This window comes from Hordeum vulgare, chromosome 3H (assembly GCF_904849725.1).
Source record: "Hordeum vulgare subsp. vulgare chromosome 3H, MorexV3_pseudomolecules_assembly, whole genome shotgun sequence".
In the NCBI taxonomy this organism is placed as follows: Eukaryota; Viridiplantae; Streptophyta; class Magnoliopsida; order Poales; family Poaceae; genus Hordeum; species Hordeum vulgare.
The window spans coordinates 416,342,232-416,361,967 of record NC_058520.1 but is presented as its reverse complement, the minus strand read 5'-3'; the positions used below and the strand labels follow the sequence as shown (position 1 = coordinate 416,361,967).

The following is a 19,736-nucleotide window of genomic DNA, read 5'->3' as shown; positions in this document are numbered from 1 at the left end:
AAACATCACAATGCAATCATATAGTGACATGATATGGCCATTATCATCTTTGCTCTTTCGATCTCCATCTTCAGGAATCGCATGATCATCATCGTCACCGGCGTGACACCATGATCTCCATCATCGTGTCTCCGTGAAGTCGTCACGCCAACTACTACTACACTACCACTATAGCTAACCGTTAGCAATGAAGTAAAAGTAGTAAGCACATGGCGTTGCATCTCATACAATAAATTAAGACAACTCCTATGGCTCCTGCCGGTTGTCATACTCATCGACATGCAAGTCGTGAAACCTATTACAATAACATGATCATCTCATACATCATACATGCAACATCACAACTTTGACCATATCACATCACATGTCAAACCCTGCAAAAACAAGTTAGACGTCCTCTAATTGTTGTTGCAAGTTTTACGTGGCTGATTTGGGTTTCTAGCAAGAACGCCTTCTTACCTACGTGACAGCCACAACAATGATATGCCAAAGCTATTTACCCTTCGTAAGGACCCTTTTCATCAAATCCAATCCGACTAGAGTGGGAGAGACAGACACCCGCTAGCCACCTTTATGCACGGTGTGCATGTCTGTCGGTGGAACCAGTCTCACGTAAGCGTACGTGTAAGGTCGGTCCGGGCCGCTTCATCCCACAATACCGCCGGAAAAGAATAAGACTAGTAGCAGCAAGAAATTGACAAATCATCGCCCACAACCTTTTGTGTTCTACTCGTGCATAGAATCTACGCATAGAAAACCTAGCTCGGATGCCACTGTTGGGTAACGTAGCATAAATTCAAAAAATGTCCTACGCATATTCAGATCTTCCTATGGAGAGACCAGCAACGAAGGAAGGGGTGAGTGCATCTTCATACCTTTGAAGATTGCTAAGCGGAAGCGTTGCTAGAACGCGGTTGATGGAGTCGTACTCACGGCGATTCAGATCGCGATGTGATTCCGATCTACTGTCGAACCACGGCACCTCCGCGTTCAACACACGTGCAGCCCGGTGACGTCTCCCGCACCTTGATCCAGCAAGGAGGAGGGAGAGGTTGGGGAAGATCTCCGGCAGCACGACGGCGTGGTGTCGATGGAGAGACGAGGTCTCCCAGCAGGGCTTCGCCAAGCACCGGTAGAGAGGAGGAGAAAGAAGAGCAGGGTTGCGCCGAGGGAGAGGGAAAACTGTGTCTCCAAAAGCCCAAAAGTGCCCACTATACATAAGGGGAGGGAGGGGCTGCGCCCCCTTGAGGGTTTCCCTATCCTGGGAGGGGCGGCAGCCCTAGATGGGGGGAGGTGCGGCGGCCAAGGGGGGAGGGGGTGGCGCACCCTTCTGGTGGGCCTTAGGCCCACCTGCGCTAGGGTTCCCCCCTCTCCCTTCTTCTTGCGCCATGGGTTGAGGGGGGGGGCACACCAGCCCACCTAGGGGCTGGTTCCCTCCCGCACTTGGCCCATCTAGCCTCCTGGGGTCATTGCCCCCTTCTGGTGGACCCCCGGGGCCACCTCCGGTGGTCCCGGTACGTTACCGGTGACGCCCGAAACACTTCCGGTGTCCGAAACTATCCGTCCTATATATCAGTCTTTACCTCCGGACCATTCCGAAGCTCCTCGTGACGTCCGGGATCCCATATGGGACTCCGAACAACTTTCGATAACCTCGTATAACAATTCCCTATAACCCTAGCGTCATCGAACCTTAAGTGTGTAGACCCTACGGGTTCGGGACACAGGTAGACATGATCGAGACACCTCTCCGCCCAATAACCATCAGCGGGGTCTCGATACCCATGGTGGCTCCCACTTGCTCCACGATGATCTCATCGGATGAACAACGATGTCACGGATTCAATCAATCCCGTATACAATTCCCTTTGTCTGTCGGTATGGAACTTGCCCGAGATTCGATCGTCGGTATACCTATACCTTGTTCAATCTCGTTACCGGTAAGTCTCTTTACTCGTTCCGTAGCACGTCATCGTGTGACTAACTCCTTAGTTACATTGAGCTCATGATGATGTTCTACTGAGTGGGCCCAGAGATACCTATCCGTCACACGGAGTGACAAATCCCGATCTCGATTCATACCAACCCAACAGACACTTTCAGAGGTACCCGTAGTGCACCTTTATAGTCACCCAGTTACATTGTGACGTTTGATACACCAAAAGCACTCCTACGGTATCCGGGAGTTGCACAATCTCACGGTCGAAGGAAAAGACACTTGACATTAGAAAAGCTTTAGCATACGAACAATACGATCTAGTGCTATGCTTAGGATTGGGTCTTGTCCATCACATCATTCTCCCAATGGTGTGATCCCGTTATCAATGACATCTAATGCCCATGACCAGGAAACCATGATCATCTATTGACTAACGAGCTAGCCAACTAGAGGCTTGCTAGGGACACACTTTGATCTATTTATTCACACATGTATTACTGTTTCGTGTTAATACAATTATAGCATGAACAATAGACGATTATCATGAACAAGGAAATATGATAATAACCATTTTATTATTGCCTCTAGGGCATATTTCCAACAACAGACGCACGTTTCCGACGTGTCTTCAGATGCTTGGTCTTCTAGCCTCGTCGTAGCTACTTGTCAATACGTCTAGGTTGAGTCTCGTCCCTAAGACTAAGCTTGCATATTTGGTGTTTAAAACAGGTGAGTTGGCTACCCAAAAGTATAGACCAACCATCCAATCCCCAAGGTCTGAGGTTTGGCAAGTGGGGTGAACCACCTTTGACACGGGTATCACCATGATCCAGTCATGACTCACGTCCTTGATTGGACCAAAAAGGGGCTCTTTAATTTCTCTTGATGTCTAAAGGCTTCATCGTGCTTGAACGTCGATGCTTCTTGACACAGTCTAGCTGATGTAGCCGGTAGACGAGTGGTGTTTGACTTCTATTGCTTCTTGTTCATCATCGTGACTTCTCAACCTTGGTGGTTCTTCATCATGCTTGGGTAAGATCGTCTTCTCCTGCTTGGAGGGTGCTTCGAGGAGTCCACTTCTTCAAGGTAAAACCTCACGCTTGAGAAGAGTGACAATTGGTGCTTCTTGGGCTTATACAAATAGGACTAAGGTGTTCCTTCTCTATTGGGTAAACATGTATGTCTTCCATGCGAACATTAACATACTTCTCCAAGCATCACATAAGCACATTGCTCATGGGATTCGTGAGAGGAGCGGGCATTTGTTCTGGATGGTCGCTTGTCAAGGGGTTTGTGGTCCAACATAATATAGTGCTTCATGTTCACCTTCCTCATGGACATGATTGGTGGTGGTCGGGGTGGAGTATTTGCCATGGTCTAATGACTTAGAGCCAAGTCATATGGTCATAATACGACCATATTATGGCTCGGTAAAGCTTCGGGGTTTCAAGGAGCTTAGGATGTGAGTGAACGCCTATCATCTTATGCTTGAGAACAGTTCTTAGATGCCAATAGTCCTACCTACTTCTCCAATCAAAATCATCCAATATCATTGGAAGTACCATCTCGTATAACTCAACTCCAGCATCACTTATGTTATTCAACTCCAAGGTTTTGGAGAAGGACTAAACCAAAGTCTCATAAGTATACTATAGCCAACTCACATGTATCCGGTATCCCTACGTAAAAATCCACGGGAAGCATACAAGCCGATAAACTTTATTATGACACTACAAATCCAAGTGCTTAGCTAAATTATCGAAGGAATAAGGTGATGTATCTCCATGCTATGGAAACACGTATTGTACCAATTCAAGATCTTGTTTCCTTCCTATGAATCCAACCTAGTGGTTCATCATGTTGGGGAACGTCGCATGGGAAACAAAAAATTCCTATGCTCACCAAGATCTATCTATGGAGATCAACAACTACGTGAGGGGGAGTGCATCTACATACCCTTGTAGATCGCTAAGCAGAAGCGTTGAGAAACATGGTTGATGTAGTCAAACGTCTTCACGATCCAATCACGATTCGTCCCGCGATCCAATCATGAACGTTCCGATCAAGTGCCAAACGGACGACACCTACGCGTTCAGCACACGTACAACTCGATGACGCCTTCACCACCTTGATCCAGCGAGCGTGGGTGAAGTAGTAGTTGAGTTCTCCGGCAACACGATGGCGTGGTGGCGGCGGTGGTGGTGCTATTCTGACAGGGCTACATCGAGGGATACAAAAACCGCAAACGGAGGAGAAAACGATCTAGGGAGAGAGAGGAGCGCCAAGGGATTGGTGTGTCCTCTTGGGGCGCCCCTCCCCTCTATATATAGGTGGAGGGCGTGGGGAACAACCCCTCCAAGCCCTAGGGCGCATCAAGGTGGGAGGAGGTGGAATCGTAGTCCTCCTCCTTCCCTTCTATACAAAGGTGGACTTTCCACCTTTTCCAACTGCATGAGCCTCGAGAGAGTTGTGCGCCCGACCCAATAAGGCGAGGACACCTCCCCTCAGTCCATGCAAACCCTTGGGACGTGGTGGAACCCTTGGTGGACTTCCGAACTCCTCTAGAAGTTTTCGGAACCTTCCAAAGCTCCTCATGATATCCAAGATCTCATCTGAGATTCCGAACAACATTCGGTCACCAACGTAAAACTTAACTATGTCTATATCGTCACCGAACATTAAGTGTGCACACCCTGCGGGTTCGAAAACTATGCAGACATGATCGAGAAACCTCTACGGTCAATAACCAATAGCGGGACCTCGATGCACATATTGGTTCCCACACATTCTACGAAGATCTATATCAGTCAAACCAACGATGTCAAGGATTCAGGTAATCCCGTATGCAGTTACCTTTGTCCATGGGTATATTACTTGCCTGAGATTCGATTGTCGGTATCTCCATACCTAGTTCAATCTCATTACCGGCAAGTCTCTTTACTCATTCCGTAATACAAGATCCCGTGACTAACTCCTTAGCCACATTGCTTGCAAGCTTATTGTGATGTTCTATTACCGAGTGGGCCCCGAGATACCTCTGTGTCAGACGGAGTGACAAATCCCATTCTTGATCCATGCGAACTCCACAGATACCCTCAGAGATACGTGTAGAGCATCTTTATAGTCACCTAGTTACGTTGTGACATTGAATCGATATCGTTGAGTTGCATGATCTCATGGTCATAGGAACAGATATGTTGACATGCAGAAAGCAATAACAGTAAATTGGATAAGATCAAACACTATGCTTAAGGTTTGGGTCTTGTCCATCACAACGTTCTCCTAACGATGTGATCCCATTATCAAATGATAACTCATGTCTATGGCTAGGAAACCTTTGCCATGGTCAACGAGCTAGTCCAGTAGATGCTCACTAGGGACACAGTGTTGTCTATGTATCCACACATGTACTTGAGTTTCCTATCAATACAATTATAGCATGAATAATAAACGATTATCATGAACAAGGAAATATGATAATAACTATTTTTTTATTGCCTCTAGGGCATAGTTTCAACACAACCTTCTCCACATTTCTCTCGAGATTGGACATTCACATACAAGATGTTGCGCTGTCTCCAGGTTACACATGCATAGAGGACAGAAATAGCTGTTATTAGGCCAACCCCGCCTTTGCAAGCCGTCATTTGTCCACAGGCGTTTTTACCCTAGCAACCAAGCGAAGATCTTGATGTTTCCCGATACCTTGGACTTCCAAACGAGTTGTTCCTAGTCTGTTTGTACTCTACCCCGAAATTGAGCACTGTATGCTCAGCTAGCCGTGTATTTTCCTTTTGTCTTGAGGTTCCAGCAGATTTGGTATCTGCTTCCCTCCCTAATCCCCGTTGTCGCATTAGTGATCATACGATATAGGAGAGTAAAATCCGATATTAGGGGCAACACGTCCCCATGTCTCAAATCGTTAAACTGATTTTCATCTCGGAGCGCATCCTGCACCGTCCTATTTTTTGTTTTGAGTGTTTGTAGAGCAAAGGAAAGACGACCGCTAGTGTGGGAGGCCCTATATCAACGTTTGAACCGGAAGGACGTCGCTAATGTCTACAAGACACGGGCATTCACTCTTTTCCTCAACTTCGCTGGTGGCTAGACAAGTCAACGAACGTGTTCGGTTTTGGACGTACGTTGCTAGTTCTAAAATCCCATAATCCTATAAGGAGTTTTCCTACCAGTGACAAAAAGAATAAAACTATTGAATTTTTAGTTAGCTTGAGACACTCTTACGGGCTGCTGGCGGATTAAAGGGAGCCGTGGCGTAGATTTCTGTCAGCTCCTCGAGGTACCGAGGTTAGGCTTTCTCGTACGTACACGACGACAAGATTTGGTGTAAGATTTTTCACATCGGTTCAACGTTTTAACGGGGACAACTTCTCGACTGTCATCGACGAGGCATGCTCCGGTACAAGAACGACGGCAATAACACGTCAGCGGCCCGTTGAGTGGTTCATAGGTCTTGTAAATTTTTGTATTATGTTTATAAAGGTGTTTTTATATACTTCTCATGAATGTTCATAATAATCTGGATTTTTTTCAAGAATTTTTTTTTGACATCAGTTGAATATATTGAGGACATAACATAGCACTCACAGCCCATTCAGTCGTGGGCGTTTTTCACGACGGGGCGGGAAACATTCGGAATGGCGGGGCGGGTGCGCGCGCGTGAGCGTGCGAGTGCGACAGGCCGCAGCGCACCGCCTATCTTTTCCTCGACGGTGAGGCGACGGGCGAGAAGAAGGATGACTCAGATCGCAGTCACCCGGGCACCCAACGGCTGGGATCCCGCCTCTGCGGCCCCGGCCCTCCATCCGCACCGTCCGTGTGCCCTCCCGGCTTTGACCCTTGCTCACCAACCCCGACACGCAACCCTCCCTATGACATGTCGGCCCTGACAAGCCCACACCAAGCCGCAAGCCCCTCCTCTCACACCGCCGTAATCCCACCCGCACATCTCACCGCAGCCCCTCCGTCACTGACACCCCGAACCAGCATCGCCCTGGCCCCGCGCGTCATCCACCTGAAGAAAAAGCCTCGCGGGTGGCGAGCCGCGGCGCGTACGAAGGCGATCGAGTCGGGGGGCTCGACACGGCCGGCCACAGCTGTCTCTGGCGGCATGACAAGTGGGCCCGGACCGCGCGCGCGGCCCACCGGCCAGCGAGCCGGTCGAAGACGAGTGGAGACGGGCTATACCAAATCGGAGACCGAGCCCTCATAATTCTCCTCTCCCCTCTTGTGATTCCGGTGCGTCTTCCCCTCCTCTCTGCCTGCCTGCGCGCACCGGTCTCCCCCCCCCCCCCCCCTCCTCTCTTCCTCCGTCCGCCTCCGCCTCCGGGAGAGGCCGAGAGAGAGGGAGAGAGGGAGGACGCGCCGGAGCTACCCGCGCCAGCATCGCCTCGGTAAGCTCCGCGGAATTCCTCTCCTGGATTCGCCCCGGCGCGGTTAGGGATGGATGTTTAGCGGCTGGCAGTAGCTCTGCTCGATTCGGTAGGAATTCGTCTTCGTATAGCGTGCTGGGGGCTCGTCTCGAGTTTTCGGCTCGCGGACGCCGCGGGGGTTGATTCCCGCGCCCTCTCCTGGCCGGGGGGTTTGGGTTTTGGTCGATTTTTCGGGAAGTAAGTTGGGGAATTTGAAGCGCCCGGTCCTAAATCCGACTAGAAACACGCGAGATTTTGATTCTTCCGCACTCGCTAGAGTACGATAGTTGGCGATGCTTGTCTGGAAACCCTTCCACCTTCCTTCTGGTTGGGGATTTCTATTTTTTCTTCCGTCGGGTTGGACTCTGCTGCTTTGCTTTCGCTACCTTGGCACTAGTTCTTTCTGCCGGAATCGCACCCAGCTTGCAATTTCTAGCTAAATCTCTAATTCCACTCGACAGTTTGTCGGGTTCTAATGCACGGCGGCGATCTGAGTGTTTTCAAGTCACTACTTGTAGGGTTTGCTTGTTGTAATTTCAGTTTTTTCAGCTGTTCTTTGGTTACCCCCTTCAATTGGAGTAGTGGGAACATCCCTCCAGTCAAAGAAATAATTTTATGGAAATATTTCCCTCCGTCTAAATTTACTTGTTCTTCTCCTTTTGGGTTTGGGTTCTCGTTTTAGTTTACGCCATCTTACCTTGTTGTTGCTTAACCTAGATGTTTTGCTGCCTTTGTAGATCCGTGTTGTACTCCTTGACCGACTATGGCTTTTATCAATTCAAAGTCAGATTCATTCCAAGCCTTCCGTCTAAAACATAACTTAGGTATTGGATGCCCTTTGTTATTTTGCTAGAGCCTTTTTCCGTCGACCTAGCTCCAAAAGTAATTCTTTTGCTGTAGTATATGTTGGCAACACAGATGATTTTGTCCTGAAATCTCTTATTCTCATGCATCCTTTTTTCTTACCTTTGATGCTTCTCAACATTAGTAATTAATACTAGAACACAAGTACGTTACACTTCTAGGTTTATGTGTTTGCTTGTGCAAACTGTGTGAGACAGCAACTCAGAGGCAGGACTTTTGGGGTTCTGGTTATGTTATCAATCCTGTCCACAATTGGCACAAGCAATGTTGCACAATGCTGAAGGTTTTATGGTGTGGGAAAAATTGCAATGTGCATTAGCCTTTTGGTATTCTCGTATTGTTTGTACTGAAGATTGTGACAAAAATTGGAAGCACAGGATGCTTTTTATGTTAAATCTGTTTGTTGCGCACATATTGTTGGCATTGCTCTATTTGTATGTACTAGGAGGGTAAGTAAAGGAGAATTGGAGTGGTACACAATATTAGCTCACCAGAGGACACTGTGCCATGTCTGTGCTGCTTGGGTCACTAACATGCTGTCAGATGAATACTATTGCTGCACATGCATTACTTGAATACTTCCAAGTAACATCAGACCTACGCGCCATCTTAGTATAGTCACTGATGAGGTCTGTTTGCTTTAGGTGTGTATATGTCACAGAAGCTCGATGACTCTTTTTTCTTACTTTATTCTGCAAAATACCATGGGTTTAGGTTTTTGTTTAATATCAGTACACATTATACACTTCGTAGTCCATGCTGAATAAGGAAGGCAGAAGTGTTCTTTCCCCTTTTTCCCAAGTAACCCGACAGGGTAGGTAAAAATGTTGGCACGGCATGTATTCATTAAACTATTATGGTTTTGTTTCCTTGTATATCTCTGAATGTTGGGCCTCAGTGTTTTCTTCCTTCTTTAAAGTCGTATTTTGTAACTTCTGTAATGGATGTGCAGACAGTTTTGGCAGTCTGAACTGCTGATCAAGATGCCAGCACTGAGAATGAAGAGGAAGTTTGATGATGACATTTTCGGGAGTGAGTTTGACATCAAATCCATGAAATCGGTGAAAATCTCGCCTTCCCAAGTTGATGAGTTCGAGCAGGCATTTGTGTTAAACTCGTCTTACAAGGACCCTCAGGATGGTAAGTGACTGCATGGTTGCTCTTTCAAGAGAAGAGGTGACTGCATGTGCATGGAATATAGGTGTCTTGTTCTCTTATGACTAAAATATATTGAACGTAGATATTTCCCTATGTTTCAAATAAGAAACCTTCCAAGTTAGCTCCAATGTCCATTATTGGTTCTCTATGCTGGTGATAAATGTGTACCCTTGACTGGAATTTTGACAATTATGTACGAGTATGTCTTTAGCAGTATATTCAGTAGATACTCATGTAGTCATGTTTCTAAATATTTGGCACTGTATGACCAAATCACACATGTCATGACGTGCCTTCAGTAAAGTTGAACCATAAAACGCTCTACCAGTATTATAAGCACGACTGTGAATGAATTCTAACATGGAGCAAAGTTAATAGGTGTATTTGGGGGAAATTTGCCTTGAGATTAGCAGATTGACAAGTGTTGGGGAAAGATATTCGTTCAATCTTTAAGAAACGGAGGGAGTATTATCTGTAAACTCACAGTAGATAACTAGATTAGTTGGTTGTGTCTTATTGATTTGTTCACTTTTACATGTAATATTTGTAAACAAAGTAGAGCAATACACTGTGCATGGTTGATAATTCAAGGTTAGTGAACCTGTGTATATTTCATATGGATTGATGGTCTCTTTCTTTTTTTCAGAGCCTGAGCCGATAACTCAACTAGCTGTCCAGGATATTAGGGTTACAGAATTTTCCGGTTTGCATGCTGTACTTGGAGGAACATCCGTTGCTCTGCTGAAGGTATTGCAACATCATCTGATCTCAAATTTGACTCAGTGATAAAATATTGTGCACTTATCCTTGTGTTTAATCATTTTTATTTCAATACAAATATCTAGTGTCCTCTTGTATTTCAACTGCCAAATTATCACATTGCTTCCGTTGTTTGTAATATTACCACTTAGACTACTGTTCGGTACCTGTCCAAGTTAAATGTTCTTTTGATGTTAGCTTGCCTTACATGTCAATGGATGTTAAATTTCTTTTTGGTTTTCTTGTTAATATGTTCAGATGATTGCTTTCAACTACTGTTCGGTACCTGGTCAAGTTAAATGTTCTTTTGATGTTAGCCTGCCTTGCATCCCAATTGATGATTTGCCTGACAACAGTAAATGGATGTTAAGTTTCTTTTTGGTTTTCTTGTTAATATGCTCAGATGATTTCTTTCAGCAAGTTATCATTGTTGATTTCCAAATTCGATGACAAATGAAAAAGGGTGCAATTTCGAACTAGAACTTTTGATGATGGAATTTACCTGTTGCCTATTGTCATTTCACCTTCCACTTAAACTTGTTCAGATTAAATGATTAAATTCTTAAATGCCTCAAATATCTTGTGAAGGCTGTAGAATGTTGCCATTGTTTGATATTTGCTATTATGATCTGAACTTCGATGTAGCATGTTAAGGTTGGTAGTACTTTGCTTTGTTACTTTTTTTGGTCATATCTCATGCTTAATTTCTTTCTGAAGTCCCAACACTATATATCAGCATCACCATTGTCAGTTTCATTGGAAGAACCTCTGCAACCTAACATTATCATATTGATATATGCAGGATTTAATATCTGAAACTGTGGTTCCACCAAATTTGGAACCTGATTCTTTATCTAATAATGATGATGGCAAATCTCAGTCAAATGTAGTGAACACCGGTGATAAAGGTAAGGAGTACCCCTTACCCCTCGAGCAGTTTTTGTAACTAATGTGGCTAGTTTAGGTGATAAGTTTTTGTTCACGGCCAATGTCTATTTGTCTGCACGTATAAAAATACACAGCCGCCAAATGCAATGTTTTAGAGAACACATTTGATATGCTCACAAGCAAGGTTTAACCTTTGCATGTGTATATTCACTTACAATTTGCATTGCAGAGTTTGCAGATGAAGATGTAAATTCTGCAGCACAAGATATCTGTACTGTCAATGATCATGAGAAAAGCCTGGGCTCAAACCCGGATTGCAGCCTGTTGGATATTTATAATCCTGATGATGCTTTTCCTTTCTTATTTGATGTTCCAACTGGTCTCCTGGCTAGCTACAGTACATTTTGTGATGAATTTGTACCCATCGATTCATTGACAGACATGAGTGGCATATGCGGAGTATTTCCACTTAATGAGAGCACCGTGGAAGGTTGCATTGGCAATGAACCATGCCCATCACAAGGGGATATGTGCTTTAATAACTTTGGTGGGGAGTGCTTTAGCCATTCTGAGGTTTTAGAGTGGTTTAATCCATATATGGATGAGTCTGATGTACCTAATCTTATTGGTTATACCGAGTTGAGCTCAGATGCTGCTTGTGTATCTAAAGAGCAAGGGGCCAGGAAGGTCACTCTTGTGCTTGATTTGGATGGTATGTTGATAGCATGAAAATACTTGCTTTCTTTGGTAACTTATTGCTAGCCATTGAGAATAATGTATTGATTCTTCCTGTGCAGAAACCCTTGTTCATTCAACTCTGGAGCACTGTGATGATGCAGATTTTTCTTTTCCAGTGTCCTTTGGTCTGAAAGAACATGTGGTATATGTGAGGAAGAGACCACATTTGCATATGTTCCTCCAGAAGATGGCTGAGATGTTTGACGTTGTTATATTCACAGCCAGCCAAAGTGTTTATGCAGACCAGCTGCTTGACAGGCTTGATCCAGAGAACACATTGTTCTCGAAGCGTTTTTTCCGCGAGTCATGTGTATTTACGGAAAGTGGCTACACAAAAGATCTGACTGTTATTGGAGTTGACCTTGCAAAGGTTGCCATAATTGACAACACTCCGCAGGTAAATTCCTACTATTAAATTTTCAGCACTTCTCTCACTCGTACTGCCACAGTTGGATTAAAGCTTGCAAAGTGTCCTTAACAAACATTTCTGTTTGGAAGTTTGTCCTTGATTACCATTACATTTTCTCTTCAAAGCTTTGGCTATTCGTTTCTTATGATACTTATTATGCGTGCTGTATACAGGTTTTCCAGTTGCAAGTGAATAATGGTATACCCATAGAGAGCTGGTATAATGACCCCTTTGATGAGGGATTATCTCAGCTGATTCCATTCCTGGAGACACTTGCTGTTGCTGATGACGTCCGACCCATAATTGCCAAGAGGTTTGGCAACTAAAAGGATAATGGCTGAGGTTTTCCAGCAGGTGTTAGGAAGAGTTTGTTGGTTACTCACATAGAGGGACAAGAACTTACATGACACATTGACCGAGCTAGTTGAGACTTGCCTTTTTCTTAATTTTATTTACATGGGTTTCATAGGATCAAGAATTTTGGTGGCAGAGCTATTTCTCGTGAATTGTAAATATCCTCAAACACTGTTATAGAATTTTGTACATAAAAACTGTTAGAAATGAAAGCGAAACTCTCTAAAATTTCTTCTTTGCCACATTGTCATTGTCTATGTTCAGCTGTCTACTATTCAGTGTTTTTTCTGTTTCATGATGTCAACTACTCCCTCTGTCCTACAATGTAAAACGTTTTTGCAAGCTAACATATTTGCAAGTTACATTGTGGAACGGAGGGAGCAGAATTGATTTTGTAACACAACTGTCTGATATCTTCTGCTAAGATAAATTATCATGTTTGACTCTTGTCTATTCATACGTAAATTAGATACCTGGCACGTGGAGATTGTTCTGAATACTTATCTTTGTCTGATGTGGGGATCTAGGCTATCCAGCTACTACAAAGGTGAAATTTCATGTAAAAGTCACGCCTGTCTGCCATATTGTTCGCCGCAGTTCCTCCAACACGCAGCAATGCAATTGTTAAAATGAGGCAAGAGTCTAGAGGTATTTTGTGCAATGTTGTGAACTCGATCTTCTGGCTCAACATCATCTACAACCAAACATTTCTGACATTCCGATGCTTTTTTCAACTTCTGGTGGAAGGTCTTAGTTGCCACTTGAAGCCATTCTGAACTTGACTCAGAGCCAGGAGCACCAACCATTATCTAGCGCCTGTGTCTAACAAAACAAGACCATTATTACTCCGATACATATTACTTGGCCGATACATATTACTTGTAGCTTAAATGGATGTATTTAGCACTGAAGTACGTCTAGATACACATGTTTTATCAATAAGTAATATGGCTCGTACGTCTAGATACACACGTTTCATCAATAAGTAACATGGCTCAGAGGAAGAAACAACTTTTGCATCTCGTGTTCTCAAAGATTCGCCATTCCTGACGTGATGGTTATTTTCCCATTCGATTCACCTTTGTTGAGCTAGTCCAAATGTCCAAATCAATTTCATAATCCATCACCGCAACTCCTTGAATTCTCAGTGGCTGTGCATATCTAAAAATTTGCAAATGTTGAAAGGCAATATCCATACATGAAGATGGACAGTGGCTGTGCATATCTAAAAATTTGCAAATGTTGAAAGGCAATATCCATACATGAAGATGGACATAAACCGTGGAACGATAGAAATTAAACGTGGGCACAATATATAGATGATAGAAATCACACAACCAAAGTTGTAAGGATATACTCTAGCATTGATACAAAAATATTCATTGATACAGAGAAATTAACATCCCTGTGTAATTTTAGAGCACACCGCACAACACATGGGGACATCCAAAGCTCAAGGGAAATAATAGATCCAACGACTAATAGTGCACCGCATGATATATGTATATATATATATATATATCTTCTACTGCATTTTCATGTTCGCACTTCAGCCAATCAAGTTTGTCCTCACTTGTCTTCATGATATTAAGGAAGCAACGATGTATAGATCTCCCAAACAATTTAGTTGCCATGTACTCTCTCTGTAAACTAATATGAAATTGCTTAGATAACTAAAATAGTGATCTAAACGCTCTTATATTAGTTTAGGAGAGAGTAGTATTCATCGCTTCCTTCGGGTGTCCCACATTCCATAACTTTGTCCATGATGACGTTGTGACATCATTATTATATGTCTCCGAATTGCTACCAGTAATAAATGTCATCGAATTGCTTTCAGAAGTATGATGGTCAACCAGGCCCTTGAACTCACTTTGTACAGAATCCGGCTTCCTTTTCTACTCCGGGGTATAGGAAATACAAGGGACCCCATGCTTCATATTCCCAATGACTGGGCTAGCTTGTTCCTCATCATCGTTGGCATCACCATCGACATGGTTTACACCCTTGCCGGTAGCCCCATGCATGACTAAACCGTTCTCATCAATATGATCTTTCCCAGACATAACCTCAAGATCCACTAAATGCTCCAGAACCCTCCGCAGAAACTTGCACAGACTATGTAAGAAACACTCTAAGTTGGAATGAACTCATATTACAGAATGTACTAGAGTGAAAAATGATAAGATGCAATGATAATTGGATATCCGTTGTAATTTTCACCAATCATCACCAGTTGCTACTTTTTTTCTCAAGTCCCAACCAAGTACACAACAATAGGTCTATTTGGAACCTACTAGCTTCTCTTTAGCACAAATCTCTCAAAAGTAGCTCGAGGAGTAAATGCATCTCAATTTATTTTGGGTATCTCAGCTTCTTTATTTGCACACCCTCATAAATTTGCTATCAAATATGCATAAAACTCTTTTTTTAAAGGAGGAATGCCCCGGCCCGTGCATCGAAAGAGGCATGCAGCCACTTTATTAAACCAATGGTACGAAAGGTCTCCAAACTAGTACAAGCTCACTCGAAGCTTAAAATATAGAGGGAAATAAAACATGAAAAATTGCCACAAGTGGTGAAAATAGGACAAGATGACTAAACACCTGTCCTATTACTGGACCATCATCCAAACCGGTTGTAGATATCCCGAGTTACCATCTCCCATGGGTAGACCCAGTAACATAAGGCTCCTTGTCTTCCATAGGGGTGAGTAGCGGCCACGTATGGATCGAAGCAGTGGACGTTGAGGGAGTCCGAAGGGGTCCTCGGGCCGGCGGTCATCTCTCATGGGCCGGCTTAGTGGCCTGCTCTGTGGCTATCGTGGGAAGGCCGAACCATATGGCGAGCCGTGTTCGAGGAGGAAACCTCCGAAGACTTGGTGTGTCCTTCAAGCCTCGAAGAAAGAATCAACGTATCTATCCCCGAGTGGAAGCTATCATATGTAACCCTAGGTACCCATAGTGTCTATATAAACCGAGGGGTTTAGTTCGTAGAGGACAGGTGAACTCATCTAGGGTTTTAGCTCATCGAATCTCGAGGTAGATCAAATCTGTAATCGTCATACACATCAATACAATCAAGCTCGGGACCCGAACCTGGGTAAACACTGTCCTCTTTGTCTCCTGTTACCCATCCATCCAAGATCCACACCACGGGACCCCGTACCAGAGATCTACCGGGTTTGACACCGACATTGGTGCTTCCATTGAGAGTTCCGCTGCGAGATCGCCACATTATTGATGGCTCGCCTAATCATGAGTGATGAAATCTTTAACAGGAACACCTTTGTCCCTGGACAGATTTCCGCGTTTGGCAGCATTGTGCCGCATGCTGACCCGACCGGCCATCTTGGACAGATCGTAAGTTTTTCCCCCGATCAAGAGACCAGGTTCTAGAACCTAGAGTTCTCCACCGACTCCCGGGCGATCTATTCTTTACTGGGCTTGCGGTCTCGTCCGATGAGTGTGGAAATCCCGAAACTCTAACTTCTGGCCTCCTGCTCAACCCCGCCCTCGGGTCCATCCCCGCCGAGAGTCCAACTTTAATCTTGGACCCGACTACTGCACCAGAGGACCAAAGGTCAGCCCCAGCCGAATATACTCCTTATGCAGACACTCCGAAGGTCAGCTTCGAAGGTCCCCAACAGATTAATCCGGTCAGCCTCTCGCTTTTGAACGAGGCGCTAGGCCGGATCTAGTCAATGAAAATCATGCACGACCTGACCTCGACCCCCGCTCAGATCGGTCTGGAGGCAGGTCATGAGGAATTTCGCAGCCCACCCACCACCCACTTGGTAGCCAATGTCGAAGATTTAACTGATATGTTGCACTACGCCTCTCAGGAGGCAGAAGACATGGATGAAGATGTCGATACTCCCGTCCCTGTAACCACCGGGCGGTGGACAACCACCTCCACCTACGACATTTATATGGTGGACACCCCTAATGATAAGGGCATCCACACCCCAAGAAGAATGGTGACAAATCCCGTGAGGAGCCGTCGAGGCACCGGAAACAACGCAATTGATCCAAGGCGAACAAGGGAAGGCAACATGGTCACCGGGGAAAACGACACCCCAGAGGACCTCGGCGACCCCGAAGCCCCCGAGTAACCACTGGAAGACCCGGAGAGGACCGATGATCAACATGGCTCCGAGGACCCTAGAGATTCCGAGGACGACAACTAGCCCCCCCGGTCGAGGAGGAGGATAACCTCGAAGCCGAAGAATTCACCGTCCCCGAGAACCCCGTGGATCACGAACGGTTGAGGCGACAGCTCATAGCCACCGGCCAAAGCCTAAAGGCAAAGCAGTAGCAACTCAAATACGAACAAGATACCCTCAATGACAGATGAACGAAGGTCCTAGCAGCCGAAGAAGGGTATGACACCGAGCGACCGGATCAAAACAAAAGTTACCCACGCCGGCGTCTGCTGTCATGATTCGACGACGAGGCTTTTGAGCCCGTATCTGCCGGGCGCCCTCCGTATGACCAGCCGTACCGCCCTCCTCGAGGACGGGACATGACAGATGGAGAGACCGAGTACAAACCTACGTTTCCCCGGAGGAGAGAAAAGGAGCCTGTAGATCTTGAGGATCGATATGACTTACGACAGGACTTGGATTAAACACGAGGTCACACAAGATCCATCTAAAGATCTAGAAGGTACTCCCCCGCTAGAGGGGACGAGTACCAATTTGGGCTCGACCGCAACAACAGAGATCAGGATCAATACTGAGCCCAAACGATGGCCAATCTCAGGCATGACTTAGCCCGAATTAGAGGCGCCGTGCACCAATTGTGCTTCACACACGAGGTTATGCAGCATCAGTTCCTCGAAGGGTTTAAACCCGTCAACGTAGAACAATACGACGGGACAACAGACCAGGCCGTGTGGGCTGAATATTTTCTTCTCCACATTCATATGTCCCGAGGAGATGATCTCCATGCCATCAAATACTTTCCCCTAAAGCTTAAGGGACCAACTCGACATTGGTTAAACAGTGAAAGGACGTGGATGTCGCCTAGAGGTGGGGGTGGGGGGGGGGGGTGAATAGGTGCTTTAAAATAATTACGGTTTAGGCTTGAACAAATGCGGAATAAAACTAATGTTTAATTAGTCAAGCACAAAACCTAAAAAAACTAGGCTCACCTATGTGCACCAACAACTTATGCTAAGCAAGATAAACAACTAAGTGATAGCAAGATATATGACAAGAAACAATATGGCTATCACAAAGTAAAGTGCATAAGTAAAGGGTTCGGGTAAGAGATGACCGCCCTCACCCTTGAGGGCGGTCACCAAACCAGTACAAACAAGGTTGGGGCAATCTCCACAACTTAATTGGAGGCTCCCAACAACACCACGAAGCTTGACCACAATGGCATATGGCTTCGAGGTGACCACAAATGCTCGGGACAATCTCCACAACTTAATTGGAGACCCCAACGCTTGCCCAGAGCTTTACACCACAATGATTGAGCTACGGGGTACCACCAAGCTTCTAGGGGTACCAAGTACCCAAGGGTAATAAGCTTCTCAACTTCTCACTTCCATGTATCACCGTGGAGAACTCAAACCGATGCAACTAATGCAATGGCAAGAACACACAAAGTGGTCAAGTCCCTCACACTCAAATCCCTCCACAAAAACAAAAGCTATGGAGAAATATGAGAGGAAGAACAAGGAGCTCACAAAGAACTCCAAGATCAAGATCCAAGGGGTTCCCCTCACATAGAGGATAAAGTGATTGGTGGAGATGTGGATCTAGATCTCCTCTCTCTTTTCCCTCAAGAACTAGCAAGAATCATTGGAGGGATTGAGAGTTAGCAAGCTCTTAAGAAGGTCAACAATGGGGGAAGAACACGAGCTCAACATATAGATAAGGTCCAATGGGGAAGAAGACCTCCTTTCTATAGTGGGGGAAAGAATCCAACTGTTACCCCCACTCACAGCCCGACCAGAGCGGTACTACCGCTCCTAGAACGCGTGAGGAAGCGGTACTACCGCCCGGGAGCGGTAGTAAAATACTACTACCGCTGGCAACAGGAGTGGTACTACCGTTGGCACCAGGAGCGGTACTACCGCTGGCACCATGAGTGGTACTACCGTTGGATATTGAAACCGCCATAACTTTTGCATACTAACTCCGAATCGAGCAAACTCAAGGTTGTTGAATTCACGACGACAAGAGCTATCCAACATCGACATAGAATCTTAAGAACATGCAGTTATGAGAACACCAATGATATATAGATGCGAGACCTCTATGAATGAAGAACCGACAAAAACTTCCAACATCGGGAACATCATAGAAGATGCATATAGACTCCGTTTTCGATGAACTCGAGCTTGTCATGAAGATGACCATAGGCTCTAAAACTCACAAGGAGAAACACAAAACAAGAACCAAGATATGATGCGCGGATGCAAATGGTTTGAGCTCTCAACGAACGATACGATCAAGCTACTCACTTGAGAGCCCGGCTTGACAGTACCGCAAACTATCCTACAATAGAAAAACCTATCAAGGGCAAACCTATACCTTGCACCTAGTCCTGTTGAGCTAGATGATGATGATCTTGGCTTCCTCAAGATGGACCTTCTTTCTTGATTGCTCCCCCATACCCACTAAGGCTGAGCCACTCTTTAGCACATTCTTCACAAGTCCATCGCCAACACAATGGAAGGCAAGCTTCAAGCATGATATCTTCGTGATGTTCCACTTGAACTTGCACACCGCAATCTTGATGACGATCACCACTTGATGTCATCCTTCATAGGTTGAATGAGATCTTTCTATTGACGCAAACCCATGGAAACACACCTAACCCCACATAGAACTCTCACGAAGACATGGGTTAGTACACACAAGCATTATGGAAAATGCTTACCATACCATGGGGATCACTTGATCCTTCTCGGTACATCTTGTATGCTTTGTGTGTTGATCATCTTGATTTACTCTGTGCTTAGTCTTGATAAACCTTGTGTCTTTATGACCAATCTTTGGATAATACTTTGAATACCACCTTGGTCATCATATAAACTCCTTGAAACAAACAGATGGACTTCAAGACGTGCCTATGGGAAAATCCTTCGAATATAACTTAAGGCAACCATTAGTTCATATGGATTGTCATCGATTACCAAAACCACATATGGAGAAATATGCTCTAACAATCTCCCCCATTTT

At 45.1% G+C, this 19,736-nt stretch overlaps 1 protein-coding gene across 3 annotated transcripts; it reads left to right on the top strand.

Moving 5' to 3' along the window:
• Positions 1-7,177: 7,177 nt before the first annotated feature.
• On the top strand, positions 7,178-12,766 carry LOC123444039 (CTD small phosphatase-like protein 2). Of its 3 annotated transcripts, XM_045120640.1 has the most exons (8): positions 7,178-7,350; positions 8,106-8,192; positions 9,185-9,372; positions 10,037-10,137; positions 10,952-11,057; positions 11,267-11,749; positions 11,835-12,172; positions 12,358-12,766. In XM_045120640.1, the coding sequence occupies exons 3-8, from the start codon at positions 9,216-9,218 to the stop codon at positions 12,508-12,510; spliced, it is 1,338 nt and encodes a 445-aa protein (XP_044976575.1). In that variant the 5' UTR covers positions 7,178-7,350; positions 8,106-8,192; positions 9,185-9,215; the 3' UTR covers positions 12,511-12,766. The 3 variants fall into 3 exon arrangements, with proteins under 3 accessions (XP_044976575.1, XP_044976576.1, XP_044976577.1); XM_045120641.1 differs by lacking the exon at positions 8,106-8,192 and having other exon boundaries at positions 7,192-7,350; XM_045120642.1 differs by lacking the exon at positions 8,106-8,192 and having other exon boundaries at positions 7,224-7,350; positions 9,189-9,372.
• The last annotated feature ends 6,970 nt before the right edge of the window (positions 12,767-19,736 follow it).